At 41.6% G+C, this 26,142-nt stretch overlaps 1 protein-coding gene across 1 annotated transcript in view; it reads left to right on the plus strand.

The window, feature by feature from the left end:
• The window catches only part of BLTP3B (bridge-like lipid transfer protein family member 3B), an 86,361-nt gene extending 69,066 nt beyond the window's left edge, over positions 1 to 17,295 (plus strand). Inside the window, exons 18-21 of the mRNA XM_073567843.1 lie at positions 4,892 to 5,148; positions 8,921 to 9,029; positions 9,495 to 9,703; positions 16,399 to 17,295. Coding sequence (XP_073423944.1) covers positions 4,892 to 5,148; positions 8,921 to 9,029; positions 9,495 to 9,703; positions 16,399 to 16,521 — 698 coding nt within the window. The 3' untranslated portion in view covers positions 16,522 to 17,295. The remainder of the gene's footprint in view (positions 1 to 4,891; positions 5,149 to 8,920; positions 9,030 to 9,494; positions 9,704 to 16,398) is intronic.
• The last annotated feature ends 8,847 nt before the right edge of the window (positions 17,296 to 26,142 follow it).

The following is a 26,142-nucleotide window of genomic DNA, read 5'->3' on the forward strand; positions in this document are numbered from 1 at the left end:
TGTAAATTGTGCGATTCTGGAGAATTATGGCTTCATAAAAAAACAATTGCCTTAAATTAATCCGTAAAAGAAAAATGTTGTCACACAGAAAGGGATTATGGAGGAAGGAACGTATTTACAGCCATCTGTCGAGAGAAGCGGTGAGCTTCAGTAAATAGCCTGAATAATATTTCTTACCGTTCTGTGTACACAGTTCTAATGCAGGGCTATGTGTTTCCACGGTTACAGGCTGAAGACGCCTTGACTAGGCTCAGTTAATTTCTTCCTTTTTAACCTATTTTTTTTTTTAGGTAGAGGAAAAAAAAAGTGAAATAAAAGGAAGCAGCTACATGATTCCTGTGTCTGACTACACAGGGTTCGCTCGTAGTCTGTAACCATGGCGATCCATTGGATCTACTTACACTAATTGTGAAAAATTTTTTAGATTTTTTTTAAGGTTCTTTTTATTTTTTAGATGTATTGGAATAATAGGAATATTTGTTGTAATTCCCCCATGAGTCTTTTGTTACATTATGAGGGAACAATATGTGAACTAAATGAAAGATAAAATAAAAAAATAAAAATATTTTCTACCCCAACCCCTTTGGAAAATGAACCAAAAAGTGAGCCTGATATATATACATACATATGTAACAACAGGAGGGAAGGATCCAGCGAGAAAATAGCAGTCTAAAAAATAACTTTTAATCCATTATTTAAAAACATGGACGGCACAAAGTTGTCAGGCAAAAAAACACATTGTTGTCAGATCAACGCGTTTCGACTTTGCGGTCTTCGTCAGGAGATTGTGTTACATATGTTTGCTTCAATGGAACCGTTTAGTCATAATTTAATGCCCAATTTCAAATATCACCATAAACAATCTGGGTGTGTACCAACAAGGTTATACAATTAGTCACAATTTTGGACCCATGAAGTGAAAAAGAGGCTCCAAAGAATTGATGGCACTAATAAAAAATTCATTTTATTTAAACAGTATTAAAAACATATAATCCAAGAGATGTGCATATCAAGATATGAGAGATACGAATCACCAATAGGGTATCTCCAATCAGTTCCAACCCCAAACCAATAAACGTCACCAAACAAAGTGAACATATAAATTCCGTCCAATAAGTAGCTGCAATGTAATAAAAACCCGCCACTACTCTTATAATGCAAAACAATGCATAAAATTCATGTTATGGCTCAATTTTTATCCACTAGAAAAATTGCCAATAAAGTGTTAACAAAAACAAAAATCCCGGTGATTATGTGTGTCCGATTCATCAGTCCCGGCATGCTATCAGGTGGCTGCCTAAGCAATCCCTGCAAACAAAGTACTTGCCCTCGCACGTGAACCGTCACACATAAATCCTCAGTGAGGTTAAAGGCACAATAAATGTAACAGGCAATCATAAAGTAATTCATACCATGAGGTTGGCGTGGAATCCTCTAGGCGTCCCTCCGCCCCGACGCGCGTTTCGCTGTCGCTTCCACGGGAGGCGCTTCTACTTCGCGCCTCCCGTAGAAGCACCGGGACTGATGAATCGGACACGCATAATCACCGGGATTTTTGTTTTTGTTAACAACTAGTTAGCTATATTATGAACTTTAGGTTCACATTTTACTATTGCTTTACACTTTATTGTCAATTTTTATAGTGGATAAAAATTGAGCCATATCATGAATTTTATGCATTGTTTTGCATTATAAGAGTAGGGGCGGATTTTTATTACATTGCAGCTACTTTGGATGTAATTCATATGTTCACTTTGTTTGGTGACGTTTATTGGTTTGGGGTTGGAACTGATGTGAGATACCCTATTGGTGATTTGTATCCCTCATATCTTGATATGCACATCTCTTGGATTATATGTTTTTAATATTGTTTAAATAAAATGAATTTTTTATTAGTACCATCAATTCTTTGGAGCCTCTTTTCACTTCATGGGTCCAAAATTCTGTTCAATGGAACCATGCTGAGTGCCAGCTGTCTAACGAGGAGTCTACACAGTGGTGAGCTGACTTCAGTCCCTTTTTTTTTTTTTTCCATATACATACATATGTATGTATGTATGTGTATATACTGTATAATATACAAAAAAAGGAGCACATTTTAAAATGTTTGTGATCATAATTTTTTCTCTTTAAATGTGAAAAGCAGACCTATTTCCATTATTTTCCCACTTATATTAACAAAAATAAAAAAAAGTGAGCAAGAAAATAACACAAAAATGAAGCCCCATGTATCACTAAAAAAAATGAGTGGAAGGGGGGGGAAATCTTAAGATGCATGTATAAAAAAAAAAAAAAACCCCATCATGAACTGGGTAAATGGAAATGATCATAACTGAAAGAGTGACAACATAAAAAAAAAGTCTCGTGCTTATCGTGCAGCATAGGTGACAATCTGGGCACTGACCACTTGGTGGCGCCGTTTGATAAGATTACAGTAGGCAAAGCGCGCGGTGGTAGTGACGACGGCGTCTCGTATCGGTCTATGATAAAGACGCTCTAAAAATATTATATTAAAATTTGAAAATATGAGATTGTAAATGATTGCAGCATTTGGCTGCCGTGACTATTAAACATCCATCTGTGGATGTACGGAACATGTGTCCAAAAGTTCTTCTACCAGGAGTCATATGACGCCGAGATGATTCCAAAAAGTAGGACAGAATAAATCTAGGGGTAGAGATTGCCATATGTCTCCGTGGTCGGCGCGAGCCATCTATCTGTCCTTCACTCCCCGCATTGTGGATAGCCGCTTCTCCTTTTCTTATAGATATAGGATTGTTCTAGGAAAGCTCAAAACACTGAAAAAAAAAATCTCCAGCCCTTGCATATCTGATTTTATATTGAATCTGTGGGAATATAAACATATTGGACACCTTAGCATTTATTTTTATTAAAATAATCATATTTTTGGCTAAAAATAATGTTGGTAATTAAGTATCATTAAAATGTTGCACTGTTTGCTTACTATACACAATATATTGCGCTGTCTGGTGCTGGCTGCACAGTGAGTTAAGGAACAATCCACTCTATCTGGCAGGAGAGTTTATAATTCTTGACTTCCTGTCTGCAAGCTGAACTCGGCTGATTTATGACCACTAGAAATCGTAAATCAGCAGAGAGATGCTCAAAAGTTATAAACTCTTAGACTAGAACAAAGTCACTGACTGATTCTCAGTTAGCTCATTCTGAAGCCTGCATTAGACAGGGCAACACAGAGGCTAATTTTGCAAAATAGTGAAACCCAAATGCGAAAAAAATGATTAAAATGAAAAATATATATCCCAGCCCCCACAAAATAGTCAATATCCTTCCTCTGTTTAACTAATGATCATCTCAAAGTGGAAAATTTCACAGATTTTGATGAAAGTGATGGCGAAGGGAATAGCTGGAGATTCCCAGCTAATTGCAATTTCCCATTTGGTGGCAAAGAGAAAATAAGTGAGTGTGTGCCTCTTTTTTTGGAGGGCCTTTAATGTCAATTTTTAGTGGGGCAAACCAAGAAGATATTTGGATATTGGGGGTAGCCAAGATCCTGTTCCAATATGTAGTAAGTTTAATAATACTAATAATAATATTAGCAAATATCTTCATTTAGAAATGTAGTATAGTTCTTCTGATTAGCTATGTTCCTTTCCTCATGAGTAGGGCTTTGCAGGATCTTAAGGATCCATGGTTACAACCACTGATATAGTGACAGTTAGTTAGCTAGTTGCTAGTGGTTGTAACCATGGATACCTGCAATACCTGCACATGAGGAAAGGGACATAGCGAATCAGAAGAACTATACTACATTTCTAATTGTAGGTATTTGCTAATGTTATTATTATTACACCTACTACATGTAGGGATAGGATCTTGGAGATGGGAGTATCCTTTTAAGGCTGTCATCAGAGTGCGGTCTGATTTATTATTTTTTTGGGACTGACCATTGATTTGTATGGACAAGTGTGAAACAATTTATGGAAAAATTGGCGTGAAAATCTTCACCGAACCCCTCATACTATCCAGAACGTGTGGATTAGACCCTTAGAGTATGGGCACACGTTAGGTATTTGCTGTGTATATTTCCCCATCAAAAAAATCTCTTGGAAGGAAAAAAAAGCTGCATAAAAAAACATTTTTTTGTACGCATTTTTTGCTTTTTTTTATGCATTTATTTTTCCTCAGTGATTAGAATGGGTGAAAAAAGCGGAAAGAATTGACATTCTGATGAGTTAAATCCTTAAGGAGTAAAAAAATAAGCGGCGTTAACATGACATTTCAGAAATCCCATCCACTTTGCTATTATAGTAAAATGCTGCATTTTCGCAGGGAAACCCCAACTGTGTGTACATACCCTTACATTGACCTGAATGGGTTTGACTGTTTTTGAAGGACCCATGAGAAATATGAAAAATTTGGAATTCACTTCAAATTGGCTTACAAAAATCCTAAGTCATATTACAAGATTCGTTAAAGGGTTGATTGTGACTTGTAGGATCGCTACTACCAACAGGTGGCGCTATAGAGTTCAAGTCCTCTTTTTCTCTGAAGAGGCAATTTGCATAAAAATCTCCCTATTCATTTCTATGGGAAGTCCACTTTGCTGTTTTTGAGTTTTTTTTGAGAGTTTTTGAAAAAGTGGGAATAAGAAAAATTAAATGTGACACTTTTGAAGGAGATCCTGATGCTATCAGCTGCAAACTACCCACTGTACAATCAAAACACCCTTCCAAAACTCGAAAAAAAATACTCCCCAAAAACACCTCCAAAAAAAGTATTTCCAGGATCCATTTCTGCTTGGAAAAACTCAGCAGATTTGTCGTCTCTTGGGCCATGTTCGTACTATGTTGACCAATCGGGAATGTTTCGGTCTGGGAAAGCAAATTATGGTTGATGTTTTTGTCCTCAGACTCTGACCACAAGTCATCGATGGAGCAGAGAAAGTCCTCTCCGGAGATCAGCCTGAGACTGGAGACCGGTCCTGGTGCTAAACGCTACTCTCTTCTTGCTGCTGAAAACGGGTTCCTCCAGTGCCAAGTTTCAGATTTTAGCTCCGAGTTCCTCACCTCCACTCTTGCGAATATCCACCACTTCATAGATGATGACTCTGTTGCAGAAGTGATGCCGATGAAGATAAGAGTTCAAAAGGCAAAATTACACTTGCAGGTTAGTATTCGGTAAGTTTTCTATCCTGCAGACCCATCTGTGGAGATACTGGTAGCCTCCGTGTTCTCTATACGGCACGTGTGTTAGCAGCAGGGTTAGGTTTTCCTGAAAAGATGGGTTTTTGGGATGATATGTGAGAGTCTGACCTCTTGGTGTAGTCTACTTTACAAAGGGAAACACAGGAGAGAGCCCCGAGCTAGTGTTGTGGGGAGCCAATTGAGTAGTGGAGATTACGAATGGGGAGGTATATTGAGAGATCGGGATTGAGATGTATGGAGGCAACAAATCCTTGTAAGTCAGTAATGGGATTAGAACAGAGGACAGGCAAAAGAGTAAGGTGGCCAGAAGAATAGAGGGTGGATTGGCGGTGGGAGGATGTTGCAGTAGTCTAGGAGGGAGATGAGGAATCATGTACTAATTAAGTGTAGGGTTTCAGTTATCCAACTTGGACCTGGCTGAGTTGCCCACTTTTAACATTGACTAATCTCAAAGCCATTCACCCCAACGTTTAGCTGGACCATTGAAAATCCTGATGTTGGACTTTTGGGAACCACCAGGGAATTGGACCACTTTCTAATCAGATCTGCTGAACATTTGAAGAAATATCATGCAGCATCCATTGACGTCATCAGGAATCTTTGTAATGCCAAGAAGAGCTTCTCCTTGTGGCTTTCTTCTCTGGTTAATAGAGAAGTCTACGTCTTATATAAGCAGATTGGGAACATCTTGGCTTTATTTTCTCCTCTTGCGAGGATGAAGGATGAGAAATGCCTTTACAACCTCACCCCATGCAGAAACCCCATTATGTTACATTACCCAATATCTCTGAAACCCCCGGGATTCCCAGTGTTCCCAGTGCTGGCGCCTGCAGAAAACATTCACAGGGTCTGAACATGAATCAGCGCCAATAATGGCTTCTTCTATTCCACTCTAAATGTTTATTACGTTATAAATTATATATTAAGAGTGGAATAATTCCCGGCTCTGCTACCACCAGCCCTTCCTGGCGAGTTTCTCTATTAAACATGAAATGGAGATAAATAGCTAAAATAAAGGAAGACAATAAGAAGACAATGCAAAACTGGATCCTTTCACATGTTTTTGCCGGTGCTGTTCATAGACGGGGACTGGTTCCCTTTTGGATCCTTTCTCATGTGTTTGCCGGTGCTGTTCATAGACGGGGACTAGTTCCCTTTTGGATCCTTTCTCATGTGTTTGCCGGTGCTGTTCATAGATGGGGACTAGTTCCCTTTTGGATCCTTTCTCATGTGTTTGCCGGTGCTGTTCATAGACGGGGACTAGTTCCCTTTTGGATCCTTTGTCATGCATTTGCCGACACTGTCATAGATGGGGACTGGTTCCCTTTGGATCATTTCCCATGCATTTGCCGGCGCTGTTCATAGACGGGGACTGGTGCCATTTGGATCCTTTCTCATGCATTTGCCGGCGCTGTTCCTAGATGGGGGCTGGTTCCCTTTGGATCCTTTCTCATGCATTTGCCGACACTGTCATAGATGGGGACTGGTTCCCTTTGGATCATTTCCCATGCATTTGCCGGCGCTGTTCATAGACGGGGACTGGTGCTATTTGGATCCTTTCTCATGTGTTTGCCGGTGCTGTTCATAGACAGGGACTGGTTCCCTTTGGATCCTTTCTCATGCATTTGCCGACACTGTTCATAGATGGGGACTGTGTTGTGAGTTCATTCTCCCCTCCGTCACTGAGGCCTGGTGAACTCCCTATTCTAGTGAAGGAAGGTAGTGAGCCTGATTATCAGGCACCTGGGACTAATGAAGACGATTGGCTGAGTGGAGTCACTGACTGGATTTAAGGCAGCCTACGCCCTTTCTGCCCTGCGGGTGATTTCTCTGTGGACTCTTGGACACCAGTCTGATTCCTGCTCTCCTAAAGCTAAGTTTTCTGTTTTGCCTTTTTGCATTTAAGATTTGTTTTTGTTTTTCTTACTTTTTGGATTCTGCCACTCCCTGCTGGAGTGTGCACAGTGTTCCATGAGCTCTGTCTTCTGAAAGTACCTGAGTGCTGATTTAGTTTTTGAAGCTTAGTTGCTTCAGGGCCATTTTTATATCAGCTTGTTGGCTTTTGTCTCTGATAGGGTTTTGGCAGATTGCAGACAGCAGCCTTCCTATCCGTTCCTATCTAGGTAGTTTTTGGGCCCCGTCTTTGCTCAGCCTGTCTTTCTGTCTGTGTAAGTGTTTTCATCTTGCTTCACCGTCATTATATGTGGGGGGCTGCCTATTGCTTTGGGGTCTGCTCTGGGGCAGTTAGATTTCCCCTTTCCTTCTTTAGGCCTATGTATCTCTCCGGCTGTGATCGAGGGGTCTAGGTCATCGTAGGAACCCCCCACGGCTACTGCTAGTTGTGTTGATAGGTTCAGGGGTCTGCAATCTGATAGTTGCCAACTTCTCTGGTTTTCTGCACTTAGCTAGCATTTCTATTTGTGCCTCCTACGGTGACTCAATCATAACAGGACTGGTTCCCTATGGATCATTTCCCATGCATTTTCCGGTGCTGTTCATAGACGGGGACTGGTGCCATTTGGATCCTTTCTCGTGCATTTGCCGGTGCTGTTCATAGACAGGGACTGGTGCCTTTTGGATCCTTTCTCATGCATTTGCCGGCACTGTTCCTAGATGGGGGCTGGTTCCCTTTGGATCCTTTGTCATGCATTTGCCGACACTGTCATAGATGGGGACTGGTTCCCTTTGGATCATTTCCCATGCATTTGCCGACACTGTCATAGATGGGGACTGGTTCCCTTTGGATCATTTCCCATGCATTTGCCGGCGCTGTTCATAGACGGGAACTGGTGCCATTTGGATCCTTTCTCATGCATTTGCCGGTGCTGTTCATAGACGGGGACTGGTTCCCTTTTGGATCCTTTCTCATGCATTTACCGATGCTGTTCATAGACGAGGACTGGTGCCTTTTGGATCCTTTCTCATGCATTTGCCGGTGCTGTTCATAGACAGGGGACTGATGCCATTTGGATCCTTTTTCATGTATTTTCCGGCGCTGTTCAGACAGGGACTGGTGTCCTTTGGATCATTTCTCATGCATTTGCCGGTGCTGTTCATAGACAGGTGACTGGTTCCCTTTGGATCCTTTCTCATGCATTTGCCGGTGCTGTTCATAGACAGGTGACTGGTTCCTTTTGGATCCTTTCTCATGCATTTACCGATGCTGTTCATAGACGAGGACTGGTGCCTTTTGGATCCTTTCTCATGCATTTGCCGGTGCTGTTCATAGACGGGGGACTGGTGCCATTTGGATCCTTTTTCATGTATTTTCCGGCGCTGTTCAGACAGGGACTGGTGTCCTTTTGGATCCTTTCTCATGCATTTGCCGGTGCTGTTCATAGACAGGTGACTGGTTCCCTTTGGATCCTTTCTCGTGCATTTGCCGGAGTTGTTCATAGACAGGGACTGGTTCCCTTTGGATCCTTTCTCATGCATTTGCCGGTGCTGTTCATAGACGGGGGACTGGTGCCATTTGGATCCTTTTTCATGTATTTTCCGGCGCTGTTCAGACAGGGACTGGTGTCCTTTGGATCATTTCCCATGCATTTGCCGGTGCTGTTCATAGACGGGGGACTGGTTCCCTTTGGATCCTTAGCATATTTGCAGCAGTAAACTAGTATTATAACCCTCAATGTCATTTCTAGAACAGATTTATACAAGTATCAACCTTTTTTTTAACATGTGACTTACTTTTTTAATAATTTCTTTTATATATATATTTTTTAAACTGTTAGGATGATAGTCCGAGGAACAACAACAGTGACCCAGAGCCGGAGCCAATTGTCCTGAATATTGAGAATCTCTTAGTTGAGAGGTACGATGACGGATCCTTCTGTATTAAAGGTAAGCTAAGTCCGTGACTCATTATTTGTGTTTTTTTGCTTTTTTTTTTTTTTTTTTGTCTCTTTTTTGTTTTTCTGTCTTCTTTTATTCGTTGCCCTTTTTTTTTTTTTTTTTTTTTTTCTACTGAATTCAACAGGCGCACATGCAATAATTGATGCCTATGTCTATCCCTCTCCATAACACATACTTACATATGGTGTTGAAAATATATAGTACAGTGCACGTCCAGTTAATGAACTGAATGCGCGTGGTCACACATGCTCAGTCACTCTCCCTGTAACCAGTGATGCTCTGTTCACTACAAAGCAGCCAATATAAATAGCTTTTTGGCCTGCTTGTCAGGAAAGGAGCCTCCTACATCAGGCAAACGGGTTCACTTTCTTTACAAATGATCTCTGTGAAGGTGTGGCTATCATTTTGTTTATTAAGACATGTATAACATACACGTTTTTTCCCCTTTTTAAGGTAATCCTGATTCCCTGACTGACATCAGCACCCATCACAAAGAGTTAACTGAGCTCCCTTCAGTGAACACTGACAGTACTAACAGTCTGCAGCACAGAAGTAATGCTACTAAAAGCACACAGACACTTTGTGACAGCCCTGCGCCCCCCGAACAGCTAGATGTAAAAAGAAGCCACAATCAGAAGATGCCAGCAATTAGTATGGAGCAGGTATGTTACCCCCTGTACATTGCTGCGAGCATTGAGCTCTGATGTGTTAATCATAGTCTTAGGCTTTGACCTTGGAATCACCTCTGAACGAGGCGCCGATTATCCAGCTTCTCTGCAATATAGAATTCTCAGTTGGATGGGGATCAGTCTGTCTTAATGAAGAGATTACTGGCTGCATGGAGTATTTGCTTTTCTTTAAACACATTTTTAGAATTGTATTTTGACTGCCTGAAGTTCCCTCTAGGGGGCGCTAGTTGAATACAGATTTATAAAGCTTTCATTGAAGTCCAGGTACAGGGAAGAAGTTATGGCACTCACCAAATGATAGTTTCTTTTTTTTTATTTATTAAGTCCAGGGATAAAAGCAAACAGCACTTCAGCTTCCGGATGTTTCGCCCCTCGGACGCTTTCTCAAGGCTCAATTGACCCTTGAAAAAGCGTCTGAGAGGCGAAACGGCCGGAAGTTGAAGTGCTGTTTGTCCTCATTGCTTTTATTCCTTCTGTGTACCTGGATTATTGCAGATTGCATCATTTTGGTTGGTTTTGGTTTGGAATTCAGAAGTTGAGTGTTTGTGTCTGTGTGGTTTTTGCCAGGATAGTTCATAAAGCAGAAAAATATTTTTTTTTGTTTTCTATTTATTATTTTGCCAATTTAATATACTATTCACAGTTCACATTAAATAACCTGTTAATTATTACGATTGATTTCCACAGTTGCGAGGATCCCAAAATTCATAATGAGCAAAAAATCTATTTTCGACAAGACTGTGTATATTGTATTTTTTCTTTCTTACGTTATTATAATTTTATCTTTTTTTTTCTACATGCGATAAAGGGATTATTTAAAGAATCATTCCCATAAAGACTCTAAATATTGCCTTTTTTTTAAAAATAAGTCTACTTAAAAATTTATTCAAATGAAAAATGTTACACTGAGGGTATAGAAGCTTACTTTAATGGCTTCTGCTTGTGCACAGCTTCTCACGCACTTCTATGGGATCCATTGACTTGAATAAAACCCATAGAAGTATGTGATGAGCTGTGTATGTGCTGAGCTGTGTATGTGCTGATATCGTCAGCGCGCTGCTTAGAAAGGAATAGAAGACCCACATTGTGCAGCATGGATGAAAAAAATGGACCGCCTCCTGCTTGTAAGAGTGAAAACGGCACAATTTTTTTCTTTTTAGATAATGGGAGAGCCACTTACCGATTTAGTTATGTTTTTATTTTTAAGCTGCTATCAGTGTTTTTTTATTTAAATTAATAAGTGTCAATGCAAATTTGTGTTTTTGTTTTTTTTAATATTTTATCATTATGACAAAGATTATTGTGTCTTCCATTTATCTAAATGGAGCTGCAAAATCTATGTCAATCAGCAAAACCCTTGTTGGCAAGCACAGCAGTCAGCCGTGTTTTGTAGTTGATGTTGAGGTTTGCGCACATGTCAGGAGGAATTTTGGTCCACTCCTCTTGGCAGATCATCTCTAAATCATTAAGATTTTGAGGATGTCGCTTGGCAACTCAGAGCTTCACCTCCCTCCATAAATTTTCTATGGAATTAAGGTCTGGACACTGGCTAGGCCACTCCTTGACCTTAATGTGCTTCTTTTTAAGCCACTCCTTTGTTGCCTTGGCTGTATGTTTTGGGTCATTGTCTTGCTGGAAGACCCAGCCACGACCCATTTTTAATGTCCTGGCAGAGGGAAGGAGGTTGTCACTCAGGATTTTACGGTACATCCATTCTCCCATTGATGCAGTGAAGTAGTCCTGTGCCTTTTAAAGAAACATCCCCAAAACATAATGTTTCCACCTCCATGCTTGACAGTGGGGATGGTATTCTTTGGGTCATAGGCAGCATTTTTCTTCCTCCAAACACAGCTAGTTGAGATAATGCTAAAGACCTCAATTTTTGTCTCATCAGACCACAGCACCTTCTCCCAATCACGCACAGAATCATCCAGTGTTCATTGGCAGCTTCAGATGGGAACCTAGCGGGCACTGCAGGGTTTTAAACCTTAAGGCTGTGTGCCCACGATGCGATTTTTAAGCGTTTTTGCCGCAATTTTCGGCTATGTACCCACGTTAGCGTTTTCGCTCAGAAAACCAGACTCCTTCCCAGAAAACACGCGGAAAACCGCGCGTTTTTGATGCGTTTTTTTCCGCGCGGTTTCTGGGAACATTGGACATGGCAAAAAACGCGGGGCAATGCGGAAATTAATGAGCATGCTGCGTTTTTAGCCGCTAAGCGTTTCCTGAGCGTTTAAAAACGCATGCATTGGCACAAAAAGCCAAAAATGCATTAAATTTAATGGGAAGCTTCTTTTAAGCGTTTCTGCAGCGTCTGATCCGGCTCAAACGCTGCAGAAACGATTAAAAAAAAGCTACGTGGGCACACGGCCTTACAGCTTAATGTGTTAGCAATGGTTTTCTTGGTGACTGTGGTCCCAGCTGCCTTGAGATCATTAACAAGTCCCCCCCCCGTGTAATTTTAGGTTGATCTCTCACCCTCTTCATGGTGAAGGATACTCCACGAGGTGAGATTTTGGATGGTGCCCCAGATCGATGTTGATTGACAGTCATTTTGTATTTCATTTTCTTACTAGTGCACCAACAGTTGTCTCCTTCTCACCCAGCGTCTTACTTATGGTTTTGTAGCCCATTACAGCTTTGTGCAGGTCTATGATCTTGTCCCTGATATCTTTATGAAGCTATTTGGTCTTGCCCATGTTGTTGAGGTTATAATCCCACTGATTAATTGAGTCTGTGGACAGGAGTCTTTCATAAAGGTGACTATGTAAGACAGCTGTCTTTAATGCAAGTAACAAGGTTATTATTAGCGTATAACTGGTCTGCAGGAGCCAGAACTCTTAATGTTTGGTAGGGGATCAAAATGCAAATAAATTTATATAATTTATACAATGATTTTCTGGATTTTATTTTTGATATTCTACCGCTCAATGTTAAAATTAACCTACCTTTAAAATTATAGACTGTCCATGTCTTTGTCAGTGGGCAAACTTACAAAATCAGCAAGGGATCAAATACTTATTTCCCCCCACTGTAAATCTGATGATGGCGTATATAAGTTTAGTGTTACGTGACAACAGTTTGACTGTGGCGTTCAGTGGGCTACATGACCAGGATTAGAGTCCTCTGATCCTAGATTTAATCTGTTTCTCGATTTTCAGCAGCCACTTAAGGAGATTTGTCAGCAGTTTTTTTTCGGAGAGCAGCATGATGTAGGGGCAGAGAGCCTGATTCCATTGATGTGTCACTTATTAGGCTGTGCTTCTGTTTCAGTAAAATCAGTGTTTTTTTTGGCAGGAGATTATCAACACAGGACTAGGTGTCTCGTGTCTCCTAGTCCAACCCCGCCCCCTACACTGATTAGCTGTCAATGTGCAGTGTACACAGAAAGCGGCCAATCAGTGCTGTGGGCCGGGTTATACAGGACTCAGCATTCTGAGATCTGCAGCAGAGAAAACTGTGATTCTATCACACCTACTGTACCCAGTAAACTAAGTGATGGTGATATACTTGCATATCTGCCTGTATATGGGCAACTGTATGGGATCGTAAAGCATCCACACCCAATACTTCTGATACCAAAGTGAACGGCAACATTTGGTCCCAGATCGTCCCTTAAAGGGATTAAGAGCTGAAAATTTGTGTTTTGTTGTTTTTTTAACATTTTTGTGCATTTTTCTTTAATATTTAATGTTTTTATTAGGTTGCGTCATTCCTATTACATCCATATTTATCCTTTACATTTCATTTTATAGATATTTCCATCGTATCTCAGTTCGATATTTTTTTTTTTTCCCCTTGGTTCTAATAAATTGTCTTTGCTTTAGGGAAATGTGTGATAAAAGAGACTAATAAAATTCCAAATAATCGTAGATCATACAAAAGTTTAAGGCAAAAGAAAATTATGATTTCCATAAAAGAGAAAAAATATCGCTTGTCAGCTCCGCGAATTCTGCGTCCAAATTAATTATCATTTAATCACTTATGTCTTTGAAGTGCGCAGAGTAATCAGAAGATCTGATTTGGGGCCCTGTCCACTTCTTATGTCTCGGATGAGATTGACGAGCACTTTGGCGAATTTTTAGATTAATAAGCAGTTTGGTGCTGAAATATTTATTGGGCTTTTGTGAAAGGCGACTGTTGCCTTAAAGTAAAAGCGTTTAGGAATGATCAGAGCTGGAAATGTCAAATTTTTAGTTATTTTTCACATTTTATATCTTTTCAGATGCAATCGGCATTGTCCGTTTTTTGTCCTGGTCATTGACTTAGCCAATATTGATTGGTACAGACCCTTTAAGAATGAATGGAGAGAAGGAGTGAGGGTCCCACAATCCTGACCCCCCAGAAATCAGGACATTATCCAATGGATAGAGACTTAATTCTCACCTTGGCACATACCCTTTAAAGGGGTGTCTGTTTTGGCACATAACATGTTATCCTTCCATAATGAAAAGTTTTAAAATGTTTTCTGCATCATTTCCTCAGATTTTTCCAAAATCTCTGCTTGCAGTAATTAATTGGAGACGTTCCTTGTCATTCTCTTGATTTAAAAACAATCAGTCCAGGTTAGGTGATGGTCACACGAGGGCCTGGTTCGCAGTGGTGTAGTTTGAGTCCAGTGGGCCTCGGTGCAAAATTTGGACCTGGGCCCCAACCTGCATGTTGGGCAGAAGTGTGGGTCATTGTAGTGTAGAGAATCTGATAGACATACATTTTCAGCCCCCATGTAATAATGTCCCGCCATCCTGGCATGATGTCCCGCCATCCTGGCATGATGTCCCGCCATCCTGGCATGATGTCCCGCCATCCTGGCATGATGTCCCGCCATCCCGGTATATTGTCCTCTGTCCTGGTATATTTTCCCCCATCCTGGTATAATATCCCCATCCTAGGCCCCTTGCTTCTACTCCAGCACATTTTAAAAGAAACATCCAATTCTACTCACCTTCCTCCGCTCCCGCACAGCGCGGCATCCTCTTCTGTAACCAGCACATTGCAGTTATCAAAGATGTGTCACGCTAGGAGTCATTCCCCCGCGTGAACATTACAACACCTCATTCCGGTCCATGAATGTCTTCTACTCTCTCCATTAAAAATATCAGCTCAGTAAATGGCACTTGAATTCAGTTGGATTTGCCAGGCAGAGCTAACATGGTGATTTCTGTTTTTCCCGCTGCTGCCCTCTTTGGTTCTCTAAAACACTCTCACATATAGGGGTATGATTTGGCTAACGATGGATTACGAAAATGAAGCATTTGGGTTAAGGTTTTTGGGCGCCATTTGTGTTTTTAGGTTAGTACCCAAAGATTTTACCCCCTAGAAACAAATAAATACTGTAAGGGCTTTGTTCACACACTACATTTTTGCGGCATTTTTTGACACACGTTTTTCAAGGGTAAAAAAAAAAAAATACATTGCATTATTTTTCTGCCAACACTCATTTGCAGCAGATTTTTCTGCACCAAAAACCAGACGTGTGCACATAAACCCTTCACCCCATACACAAACTCCGCCTAGATTAATATTTTGGGGTGAAATCTTTATCTGAGGGCAGTATTTAGGTATAGTTTTGTAGGAGAGTTGTACAATTTGTGTGTTTTGGGTACAATTATTGAATAAAGTTTGTTTTTCTGTTTTTTTTTTTTTTTTTTTTTTTTTTTTTTTTTTTTTTCGGGGTTTGGGGGTGGAGGGGAGCGTCTGGGAAGGTCTCGCGAAAAGGACGAGATCCGGAGAATATAAGCAAGGTGTTTTATTCACACCAATGTGTTTTGGAACCATTCTCTAGGGAAAAAAAAAAAATGAGCGACCTGCGTACCTCCAACAGGTGACCTACATAATTCCTTTCTTTTAGGCAGAACTGATTTTCATATAATTTTTCAATGTAATTTTTGTTTCTATTGGTGCAGTTTTAAGTGTTTTGGTTTTTTTTTTTCTTGCGAAGGCTTAAAGCTGGGGTGTCCTTTTTTTTTTTTTTTTTTTAACCAAGTCAAACACACAGTAATCAAACAGCACAATCTAACATCAAAGGCCGAGAGCATAGTTCAGTTTAGCTCCCCCAACACATCAATAAAGTATCATAAAAGGGGGAAATACTCCAATTATAACATATATGGTACCAAAAAAATATAAATAAGAATAATTTTATTCAATCATTAGACAAAAAAAACCACAAGACATCATTAAAAATTCATTGAAAAACAAAGGAAGGAAACTAAACAGGTACACAACAGGAAGGTCATAAGTTTATTGTATGAAAGCAAAGAGAGGTAATTTTATGTGCACACACATGCGCAGGTATGGAGTATCATTCACATAATGTCACCAAATGGCCTTTAGATATCAGCCCAGCACGTGTTAATACAACAAAGTAAATGCTTACCCATAGTGAGTCAGAGGACTTAAAGATGACCTTCCCACGACCCCTGACGGTGTGTTTCGCGTGATCGCTTTCTCAAAGGGGAGTGAGAAAGCAATCACGCAAAACGCGCGTCGGGGTGTGCCTGTTTAGTTTCCTTCCTTTATTTTTCAATTAATTTTTAATGTCTTGTGGGTTTTTTTTTTGTCTAAATATTGAATAAAATTCTTATTTATATTTTTTTGGTACTCTTTTGTTTTGGTATCTTACAAGTATAGAGTCAGTCATTTATTTTATTTTCTTGTTTCTGCAGCTTCTTGACGAAAATGAATGTCTAAAGAGAGAATTGGCCAAAACCAAGATGGCTCTCGCAGAGGCCCACATGGAAAGGGACAGCTTGCTCCATCAAATAAAGAGGCTTACGTTGATCAAATAGCGTCGGCTTTGGGATTTTGTAGTTGGACTATGACCCGTTTGGTAGAATTTCAGAATGCGGCTCGATTATCTCCCGTTGGAAAATTCACTACAAATAATAAAAAAAAAAAAAAATCACCAGGACCATTATTTTTCCTGGGAGGAGATGAAATCAAAGTATAAAGACTCAGTGTTCTACATAATCATCTATACGATGCAATCATACAGCTCCATTGTCTTAAAGGGGGTTGTCCGGGATTAAAAAAAAAAAGAAAAAAAGTAGGGTCTGTTTTCTATCAAAAACTGCTGCTCTTGTCCACGGGCTGTGTTTGCTTAGTCTCGTTCACTTCTGCAGTTCTAGGGCACAACCAGTGTACAATAGTGGCGCTGTTTCCTGCGAAAAAGAATGGGCCAACGTTCTCAAAATTGTCTAAAAGAACGACGGTACCGGTTTCCCATGGGTTCCACACAGTGCAGCTTTTATTTCACCAGAGTGGGTTCCAAAAAGGAAAAAGCTGTTCTCCGATTGGTTGATATCAATATTAAGTACAATTTTTTTGTTAATCCCGGACGAGACCCCAATAACCGATTCTATTAAAGTTTAAAAGTTGAAGCCCTGATATTTTTCAAAGTATTAAAAAAAAGAAAAAGTTTTGAAAAATGTAATTATTTATGAAAAGTGTAACATCGAGTAACGTTAATTATCTTTAGGCCGGATTGGTTTTAATATTGTTTAAGAATTATTTTTTAATTTTTATTTGCACTATCAATAAATAATTTGATGCAGCTGCATGCAGTTGTTTGTGGTGGGTGTTTTATTTTACTGCATAGCATACATAAAGGGAATCTGTCACCAGGTTTTTGCCAACTAATATGAGAGCGGGCAAAATGTGGAGGCAGAGACCCTAGTTCCAATGATGTGTCGCTCACTGGGCAGCTTGGTTTAGTTTTGATAAAATCACAGTTTTCAGAAGGGGATTATCACTATATATTCTATATCTAAATTTTGGGTGTATTTTTCCTGTAAAAAGAATAAAAAAAAAAAAAAAAAATTTTTTATATATATATACTGTGTGCAGAATTATTAGGTAAATGAGTATTTTGATCACATCATCCTTTTTATACATGCTTGTCCTACTCCAAGCTGTATAGGCTTGAAAGCCAACTGCCAATTATGTAAATCAGGTGATTTGCATCTCTGTAATGAGGAGGGGTGTGGTCTAATGACATCAACACCCTATATAAGGTGTGCTTAATTATTAGGCAACTTCCTTTCCTTTGGCAAAATGGGTCCGAAGAAAGATTTTACGGACTCTGAAAAGTAAAAAATTGTGAGATGTCTTGCAGAGGGATGCAGCAGTCTTGAAATTGTCAAACTTTTGATACGTGATCACCGAACAATCAAGCGTTTGATGGCAAATAGCCAACAGGGTCGCAAGAAGCGTGTTGATAAAAAAAAGGCGCAAAATAACGGCCCATGAATTGAGGAAAATCAAGCGTGAAGCTGCCAAGATGCCATTTGCCACCAGTTTTGCCATATTTCAGAGCTGCAACGTTACTGGAGTATCAAAAAACACAAGGTGTGCCATACTCGGGGACATGGCCAAGGTAAGGAAGGCTGAAAAATGACCACCATTGAACAAGAAACATAAGATAAAATGTCAAGACTGAGTCAGGAAATATCTTAAGACTGATTTTTCTAAGATTTTATGGACTGATGAAATGAGAGCGACTCTTGATGGGCCAGATGGATGGGCCTGAGGCTGGATCAGTAAAGGGCAGAGAGCTCCTCTCCGACTCAGACGCCAGCAAGGTGCAGGTGGGGTACTGGTAAGGGCTGGTATCATCAAAGAAGAACTTGTGGGACCTTTTTGGGTTGAGGATGGAGTGAAGCTCAACTCCCAGACCTACTGCCAGTTTCTGGAAGACACCACCTTCAAGCAGTGGTACAGGACGAAGTTGGTATCGTTCAAGAAAAACATGATTTTCATGCAGAACAATGCTCCATCACATGCATCCAAATACTCCACAGCGTGGCTGGCCAGTAAAGGTCTAAAAGAAGAAAAAATAATGACATGGCCCCCTTGTTCACCTGATCTGAACCCCATAGAGAACCTGTGGTCCCTCATAAAATGTGAGATCTACAGGGAGTGAAAACAGTACACCTCTCCAAACAGTGTCTGGGAGGCTGTGGTGGCTGCGGCACGCAATGTTGATCGTAAACAGATCAAGCAACTGACAGAATCTATGAATGGAAGGAAAGTGAGTGTCATCGTAAAGAAAGGTGGCTATATTGGTCACTGATTTTTTTTTTTTGTTTTGTTTTTTGAATGTCAGAAATGTTTATTTCTAAATTTTGTGTTATATTGGTTTACCTGGTGAAAATAAACAAGTGAGATGGGTATATATTTGGTTTTTATTGAGTTGCCTAATAATTCTGCTCAGTAATAGTTACCTGCACAGATATCCTCCTATGATAGCCAAATCTAAAATAAACCCACTCCAACTTCCAAAAATATTAAGCTTTGATATTTGAGTCTTTTGGGTTGATTGAGAACATAGCTGCTGTTCTATAATAAGAAGAATCCTCTCAAATACAACTTGCCTAATAATTCTGCATGCTGTGTGTGTGTGTGTGTGTGTGTGTGTGTGTGTGTGTGTGTGTGTGTGTGTATATATATATATATATATATATATATATATATATATATATATATATATATATATATTTGTATTTTTTTTCTTTATTCTTTCTACAGGAAAAATACACCCAAAATTGAGATATATAGATATCAGATTTCTCAGAACCCATTAAATTATCTGTTTCTGGTGTTGTCGTTGGCAGGAGCTGCACAGCACTGAATAGCGGCCGCGGCTTTCTACTGCACATCTGCCCCGCCACCAGGAACAGCTGATCGGTGGGGATGCCGGCTGTAAAGGATAGACCATCAATGTAAAAGTGCCGGAAAACCCTTTTTGGGCAATGATTTTGACGCATGTTAGTGAAGCAGACAGTTCATCAAGAATGACGCCCAAAACGCCAGTCCTAATGTAACACCGTTACAAATGCAACACCGGACCTAATGTGTGAGCAATGGTGAAACCTCAGTTCTGACCATGCGGTATAGTCAATGGTAAGCCTTAATGATGAACAGTTTCCTGAATAGGGAAGGGAAGGAGGAAAAACCATTAGGACCCTGAATGCTGTGAGCAATCATCTGCTGGGTGCTGAATTCTGTCCAGTCCAACCGAAAGGGTGAAGACCTGAGGTCCCTCAACAAAAAAAGGTGAGGTCCTCCATCTGCAGGAGGTCATTGATGTAGTGTAATCCTATAGTAACAGAAGATAGATGCATTTTTGCTTGAGTTTTAGAGACCCCCTATTGTTCTGCAGGGAAAGTGTATAACGTGAGGGTAGAGAACATGGGTTGTTCAATATGTGTCATAACCAATCCAGTCTAGAATGCTGAAACCTGGTGACCTACACAATAAATATTGAAAAAAAAATATCTAAAACTTCACAAATTTGTTTTTTTTATACATGTGTAACTGGATAAAATCCAGTAGGGACTGTTCTGTAATACCATGGTACAGGGGTGTTCTGCAGACGTTGACTAGTTGAGTGGTGAGCAATGTATCCGGAATTGCCCTGGAGTCACTTCAGACCTCTTTGATGCAAATCTTACCAACAATAAGATTTCTGGTGTAAGAAATGCCGATGCTCAGGGTTGGACTGGCCCACCAGAGAACCGGAGAATCCTCCGGTGGGCCCTGGCTTCTTCTTCAAGATAGTTCATAGTGCAAACCTTGCAGCTGCTATGAAGCTCTTGAGTGGGGGAGAAAGGTGGGCCTTCAGAATCAAATCCTTTGGTGGGCCCAATGTTCTTCAGTCTGACACTGCCGATTCGCGTCTAATCCATGCTCCCATTTTGGCACAATTGAATGCTAAAAGTTGCAAATGCTAAAAGTCTGTCAACTTAGAAGATCACCAACCTCTTCTGCCCATCATTCAGCTGCTCCATGTCAACAGAGCAGCTCTTCTTCTTCCGCTCTTCTCTGTTGATGTGCGTGACTGCTGACGTCATGCTGATTGACAGCCGTCATGCTGATTGACAGCCGGCTCTCAGCTGCTTAACCGCGGGGAGCCGGATGTCAATTAGCATGTAGTCGGCATTGGTATAGGACATTTGCATTAGAAGAAACCTACATAACCAGCTTAGAGTTACTATCACCAATTATTAATCTCAGAATATTCCCGAGCTCTTAGTTGTTTAGGTGCAAAAAATAAATAGTAATCCCATGTTTTGTATGTAACAGCATGGCAGCCTGCACCTCCGCACATAAGTATCTACACAAAATTAGTGGGGACCAATGAAGGGACTATTAATAGTCTGACCCAGGACCACCTATGGCTTCTGATAATAGACTCTCCGCCTTTTCTTTACTTGTAGTTTGTTTTGTTCCTGGCTCTTGGACTTGGAAAATTCTTGCGCAGAATAAATATATGGTGAAGCTGCAGTCTCTGGTCTGCGAAAGAAGGAAATTCTGCATCTTCATGACTATCACAATGTGTTGCTCTACCTTACGTACCATCATGATTTCTAACCTCCTGTTCTAATAAAATGTTGACGATTTTATTTTGTTCCTGATACTAGGAATTTTACTTTATATTTTAATATATAATCTGTCTTCGAGATTTAATTGGAGATATGCAAATCAAGAAGGTTTTCAAACTGGGAAGGGTTATGTCCGGAGAAGAAGCCTGTAGGCGAAACTTCAAGTTGGGTGAATGACCTTTTTGCTTTGATTTACATGGAATTTGATTTTCAACCTTGAAATGATAGTAAAAATCCTGTGCATGAAAGTAGTATGCTTAGGAAAATTCAGCAGGTTATCAATCTCAAAGGATCAGTTCTCTTTTTCTCTGGTTAAGAAAAATAGAAATACGTAGAGTCCGGATATTAGACCGAGTGGACTTCAAGGAAATTATCACCTGTGTGTACACTCCAGAGAGAATGTGAAGTTGGAACGTTGTTTGGTCACAGGTCATACAGAGTGGGAGAAATGTTTGTAAGGTACTCGCACCTATAGAGACACTTTGAAATATTGTACACTTGACCAGAGGCATAGGAACAAAAGAAAAACATCACTGGATTCAGGAGAACAGCGGCATTTACACCAATTAATAAAATTACGTATTTAGGGCAATTTTAAAGGGAAATTGTCAGCAGAGAGTGATGGTTTAAACCAAATACACATGCTTGGTGCACCATGACGTGGCCAAACAGTTCAATGCCCCTTTCCACCTCCTTGTTTTCTCTCTATCTCCACCCACCCGCTTCCTTGTTTGAGAGCTCTGGCTTTATAAAGCCTAATAAGGGTGGAGGTAGATGGAAAACATGTACTAATCCTCTTACCGACATAGGACTTACTGGTATGTCCTACGTCCAGTGGCGTAACTACAATGTTATGGGGCCCCGGTGCAAACTTTCAAATGGGGCCCCCCATGCCAAAATACACGCACATCTCCGCTCCGTATACCTCGAACACACGCGGCTCCGTACACACGAGCGGCTCCGCTCCGTACACTTCGTACACACCCGGCTCCGCTACGTACACTTCGTACACACGCGGCTCCGCTACGTACACTTCGCACACACGCGGCTCCGCTACGTACACTTCGCACACACGCGGCTCCGCTACGCACACTTCGTACACACGCGGCTCTGCTACGTACACTTCGTACACACGCGGCTCCGCTACGTACACTTCGCACACACGCGGCTCCGCTACGCACACTTCGTACACACGCGGCTCTGCTACGTACACTTCGTACACACGCGGCTCCGCTACGTACACTTCGTACACATGCGGCTCCGCTCCGTACACTTTGTACACACGCGGCTCCGCTACGCACCCTTCGTACACACGCGGCTCTGCTATGTACACTTCGTACACATGCGGCTCCGCTCCGTACACTTCGTACACACGCGACTCCGCTCCGTACACCTCGTACACACGCGGCTCTGCTCCGTACACCTCGTACACACGCGGCTCTGCTCCGCACACCTTGTACACACATGGCTCCGCTCCGTACTCCTTGTACACATACGTCTCTGCTCACCTTGTACACACAAGGCTCCGCTCACCTCGTACACCTCGTACACACACGGCTCCATTCACCTCATACACAAGTGGCTCCGCTCCGTACACCTCGTACACACACGGCTCCGCTCCGTACACTTTGCACTCATGGCTCTGCTCCGTACACCTTGTACACACATGGCTCCGCTCCGTACACTTCGTACACACATGGCTCTGCTCTGTTCACCCCGTACACACGCGGCTCCGCTCCATACACCTTGTACACACACGCTCCGCTCTGTACACCTTGTACACATACGCTCCGCTCCATACACCTTGTACACACACAGCTCTGCCCCGTACACCTTGCACACACATGGCTCCGCTCTACTCGTACACACTTCGGTTCCGCTCCGTACACCTCGTACACACGCGGCTCCGCTCCGTACACCTCGTACACACGGCTCCGCTCAGTACACCTTATACACACACGGCTGCGCTCCACACAACTCATACACACACGGCTCTGCTACATCCACCCTGTAAACCCTTCCTGACCCCACACATAAACTTACCTCATCCAGCAGTGCACCATGACAACCAGGTCGGAAGAATCCTGCATACACGAGGCTCCTGATCATGTGACCCCTGACTCCTCCCCTCCTGTGATCTCATCACAGGTCCTGTGTGCAGGCCAATTGCAGCCTGGCAGCCACTCAAAGCAAGGAGCTGCACAGCCAATGAGCGGCTGCACTCCGCGATCGGGCCCCTAAACACTCCGGGCCCCGTCACAGCTGCGACCCCTGCGACCGTGGTAGTCCCGCCCCTGCCTACGTCGGCTCCCTTACTGGGATATGGGCTTGCGCCTTGTCTGGTGGATGATGGCTGTTATTCAGCCATCATCTGCCTCTAACAGCTGCAGGTGGAACAGAGCTGCATCGGCGGCTGTTAACATGTTAAATACCGTTGTCAATCTCTGAAAAAGAGGCATTTAATGCCCACCGGCATGGGGGGGACCGCATTGCATCGGCGCGCCTGTGACATGATTGCGGAGCGTGGATGGGTTGCCATGACAGCCAGAGGTCTGCTGGTGACACCTGTACCTGTCATGATGGTGCTCCTGTGAAAGCCAGCCTGTGGCTGGCGTTCATAGGAGACCATAAATTTTGCTATATACAGTAATGTTGTAGCACTGCTGTACAAAGCACAAGTGATCAGATGATCGCATCTTCAAGTCTCCCAAGGGAACCTACTAAATACATTAAAAGGTAAACAAAAATTTTTTGAAAAAAATCTATATAAAAGTTCAAATTACTGCCCTTTTCCTTCATTAAATATTAAGAAATACATTTTATTTAAATACACATATTTGGTATTACTGCGTTTAGAAATGTCTAATCTATCAAAATATAAAATAAATTAATGCGATTGTTAAAAGAAAACCAAGAACAATTGCTGAATTACCTTTTTTTTAACCACTATTTTGCTGCAATCTGAATTTTTCCACGCTTTTCAGTACATCACATGATAAAATGAATGATGTCATTGAAAAGTACAACTCGTCTTGCCAAAAACAAGCCCTCATACCGGTATGTGGATAGAAAAGGAAAAATAAAGTTATGGCTCTTGGAATAAGGGGAGGAAAAAACGAGAACGAAAAAAAAAAAAACTAAAAATGGCCACGGTGTGTAGGGATTAATAGAGAAGGGTGGAGATAGATGAAAACCAAACAGGTGGGAAGGTGTGATTGGGAAGGTGTGATTGACCACCGAGCTCCTGTACTTGGTTTGAACAGTCATTCTGCCCTGACAAGAGTCCCCTTAACCAGAATCTCAATTTGCAGACGCAGTGTTTCAGGGTGTTGCCCCTCGGCAGTGCAAAGCATGAGATCTGATTTGGCTGCACAGAATAAGAGGTCTCTGACTGGGATCTAAGATGTAATGTTTCTCCTTGTGGACAGTGACATGCCAATGTAAGGAGGTTTATAAGCCAAGGAGATTCCCAGAGGAGCATTGCATGGCCTATAAGTCTCCTTACACAGTCATCTCACTCTCTACAAGAAGAAACGTTACCCCTTAGATCCCAGTTTCGTTAACACACAGGTCTTTATTGGGATTGTTAGGGCTCATACTTACTTTGATCATGCATTTATCACTGATGATCAATATATTTAGATGGACAGCCCTTTGAAGACATTCCGGCTCTTTTTACATTAGCGCTCTCTTTTCTTCTTTCTATTAAGGGTTACGGTATTTTAGACAGCAAAAAATACCAAAGTCGGCACAGCTGTTCTTGACATTAAAAAATACAGCACCCTGGTTGTGATGGTGTGTTATGCTATATGGATATCATTTTGTGTATATTGCTATTTCACTGATTTGCATCGTGTTAATCTTGATGCCTTGTATGTCTGTAGCCTGACTTTTATCTATGACTCTTGATGACCCCCTGTAGTGTCATAATCCCCCAGGCACCTTTTGTCAAGTCTGGGAGGCCTGAAAACCGGCCCCGACCTGTTTGACTCTCCCTGGACATAATGAGGGGGCTGGGGAGGATAGGGGCTGTGCAAGTCAGTTGCTGTGTGCAGAGCATGGTGTGAAGACAGGACTTCAGAGAGAAAGAAGAATATATGGAACATGTTATCACTGTCAGCTGGATTTTGGACTCTCATCTCCCTGGACATGTTAAACTGTTCTATCCTTTGTGGGGTGGACTGAATATGGACCTTTCATATTTTTGCCTAAATAAATTTCTTGGAATTGTTCACTCTCCTCTTGCTCTGTTGATTGTGTGATACCAGAGAAGGACCCCGTGACACTGATGGACTCCAATATAAGTCAATGTGACCGGTCCAAAAATTAGCCGTCATGAGCGTAAATACAAAGCCTAGCAAATTTTTGAAAATCATTCTGGATTGTGGTAGCGAATGAGCAAACGTGCTGGGATAAGGTATTATCCGCCCATGCTCGGATGCTAACCGAGTGTCTTCGGCGTGCTTGAAAAATATGTTCGAGACCCTGTTGCTGCATGTCTCGTGGCTGTTCGACAGGCGCAACACATGTAGGGATTGGCTGTTTTTTAGGTGGTCGAACAACCGCGAGACATGCAGCCGCGGGGACTCGAACATATTTTTCGAGCGCGCCGAAGTCACTCGGGTAGCACCCGAGCATGCTCGCTCATCACTAGTAGTGAACAAGCAATGGTTGTATGCAGTCATCCACATTCCCTATTTTCCTGGCATAGTTCGGCAGCTTACAGCAAAATTAGACACCGGACAAATTGCTGTAAGTGACGGCTTCTTCTGACAGGCAGACATTACAGGCCGTTATATCGGTGGGCTTTTATGGCCTTCATCTGCATCTATATTAGTGCCGGTGATCAATCTTCTTGGCAAATTCACTTTCTTTGTCCTTCCTGTAGCTAAATCGGCTCCTCCAGCGCTTTCATTGACTATCCTCCCTAATGCAGTGTTCAAATGTAGATGTGAAATGGCGAGACGGCCATTATGTGTCCGCAGGAACCGGCTGCTGCTTTTATTTTTTTTATTTTTATTTTTTTTT

The sequence above is a fragment of the Dendrobates tinctorius genome, unplaced genomic scaffold (genome assembly GCF_039654945.1).
Source record: "Dendrobates tinctorius isolate UK_male_01 unplaced genomic scaffold, ASM3965494v1 ptg000020l, whole genome shotgun sequence".
NCBI classification, from domain to species: Eukaryota; Metazoa; Chordata; class Amphibia; order Anura; family Dendrobatidae; genus Dendrobates; species Dendrobates tinctorius.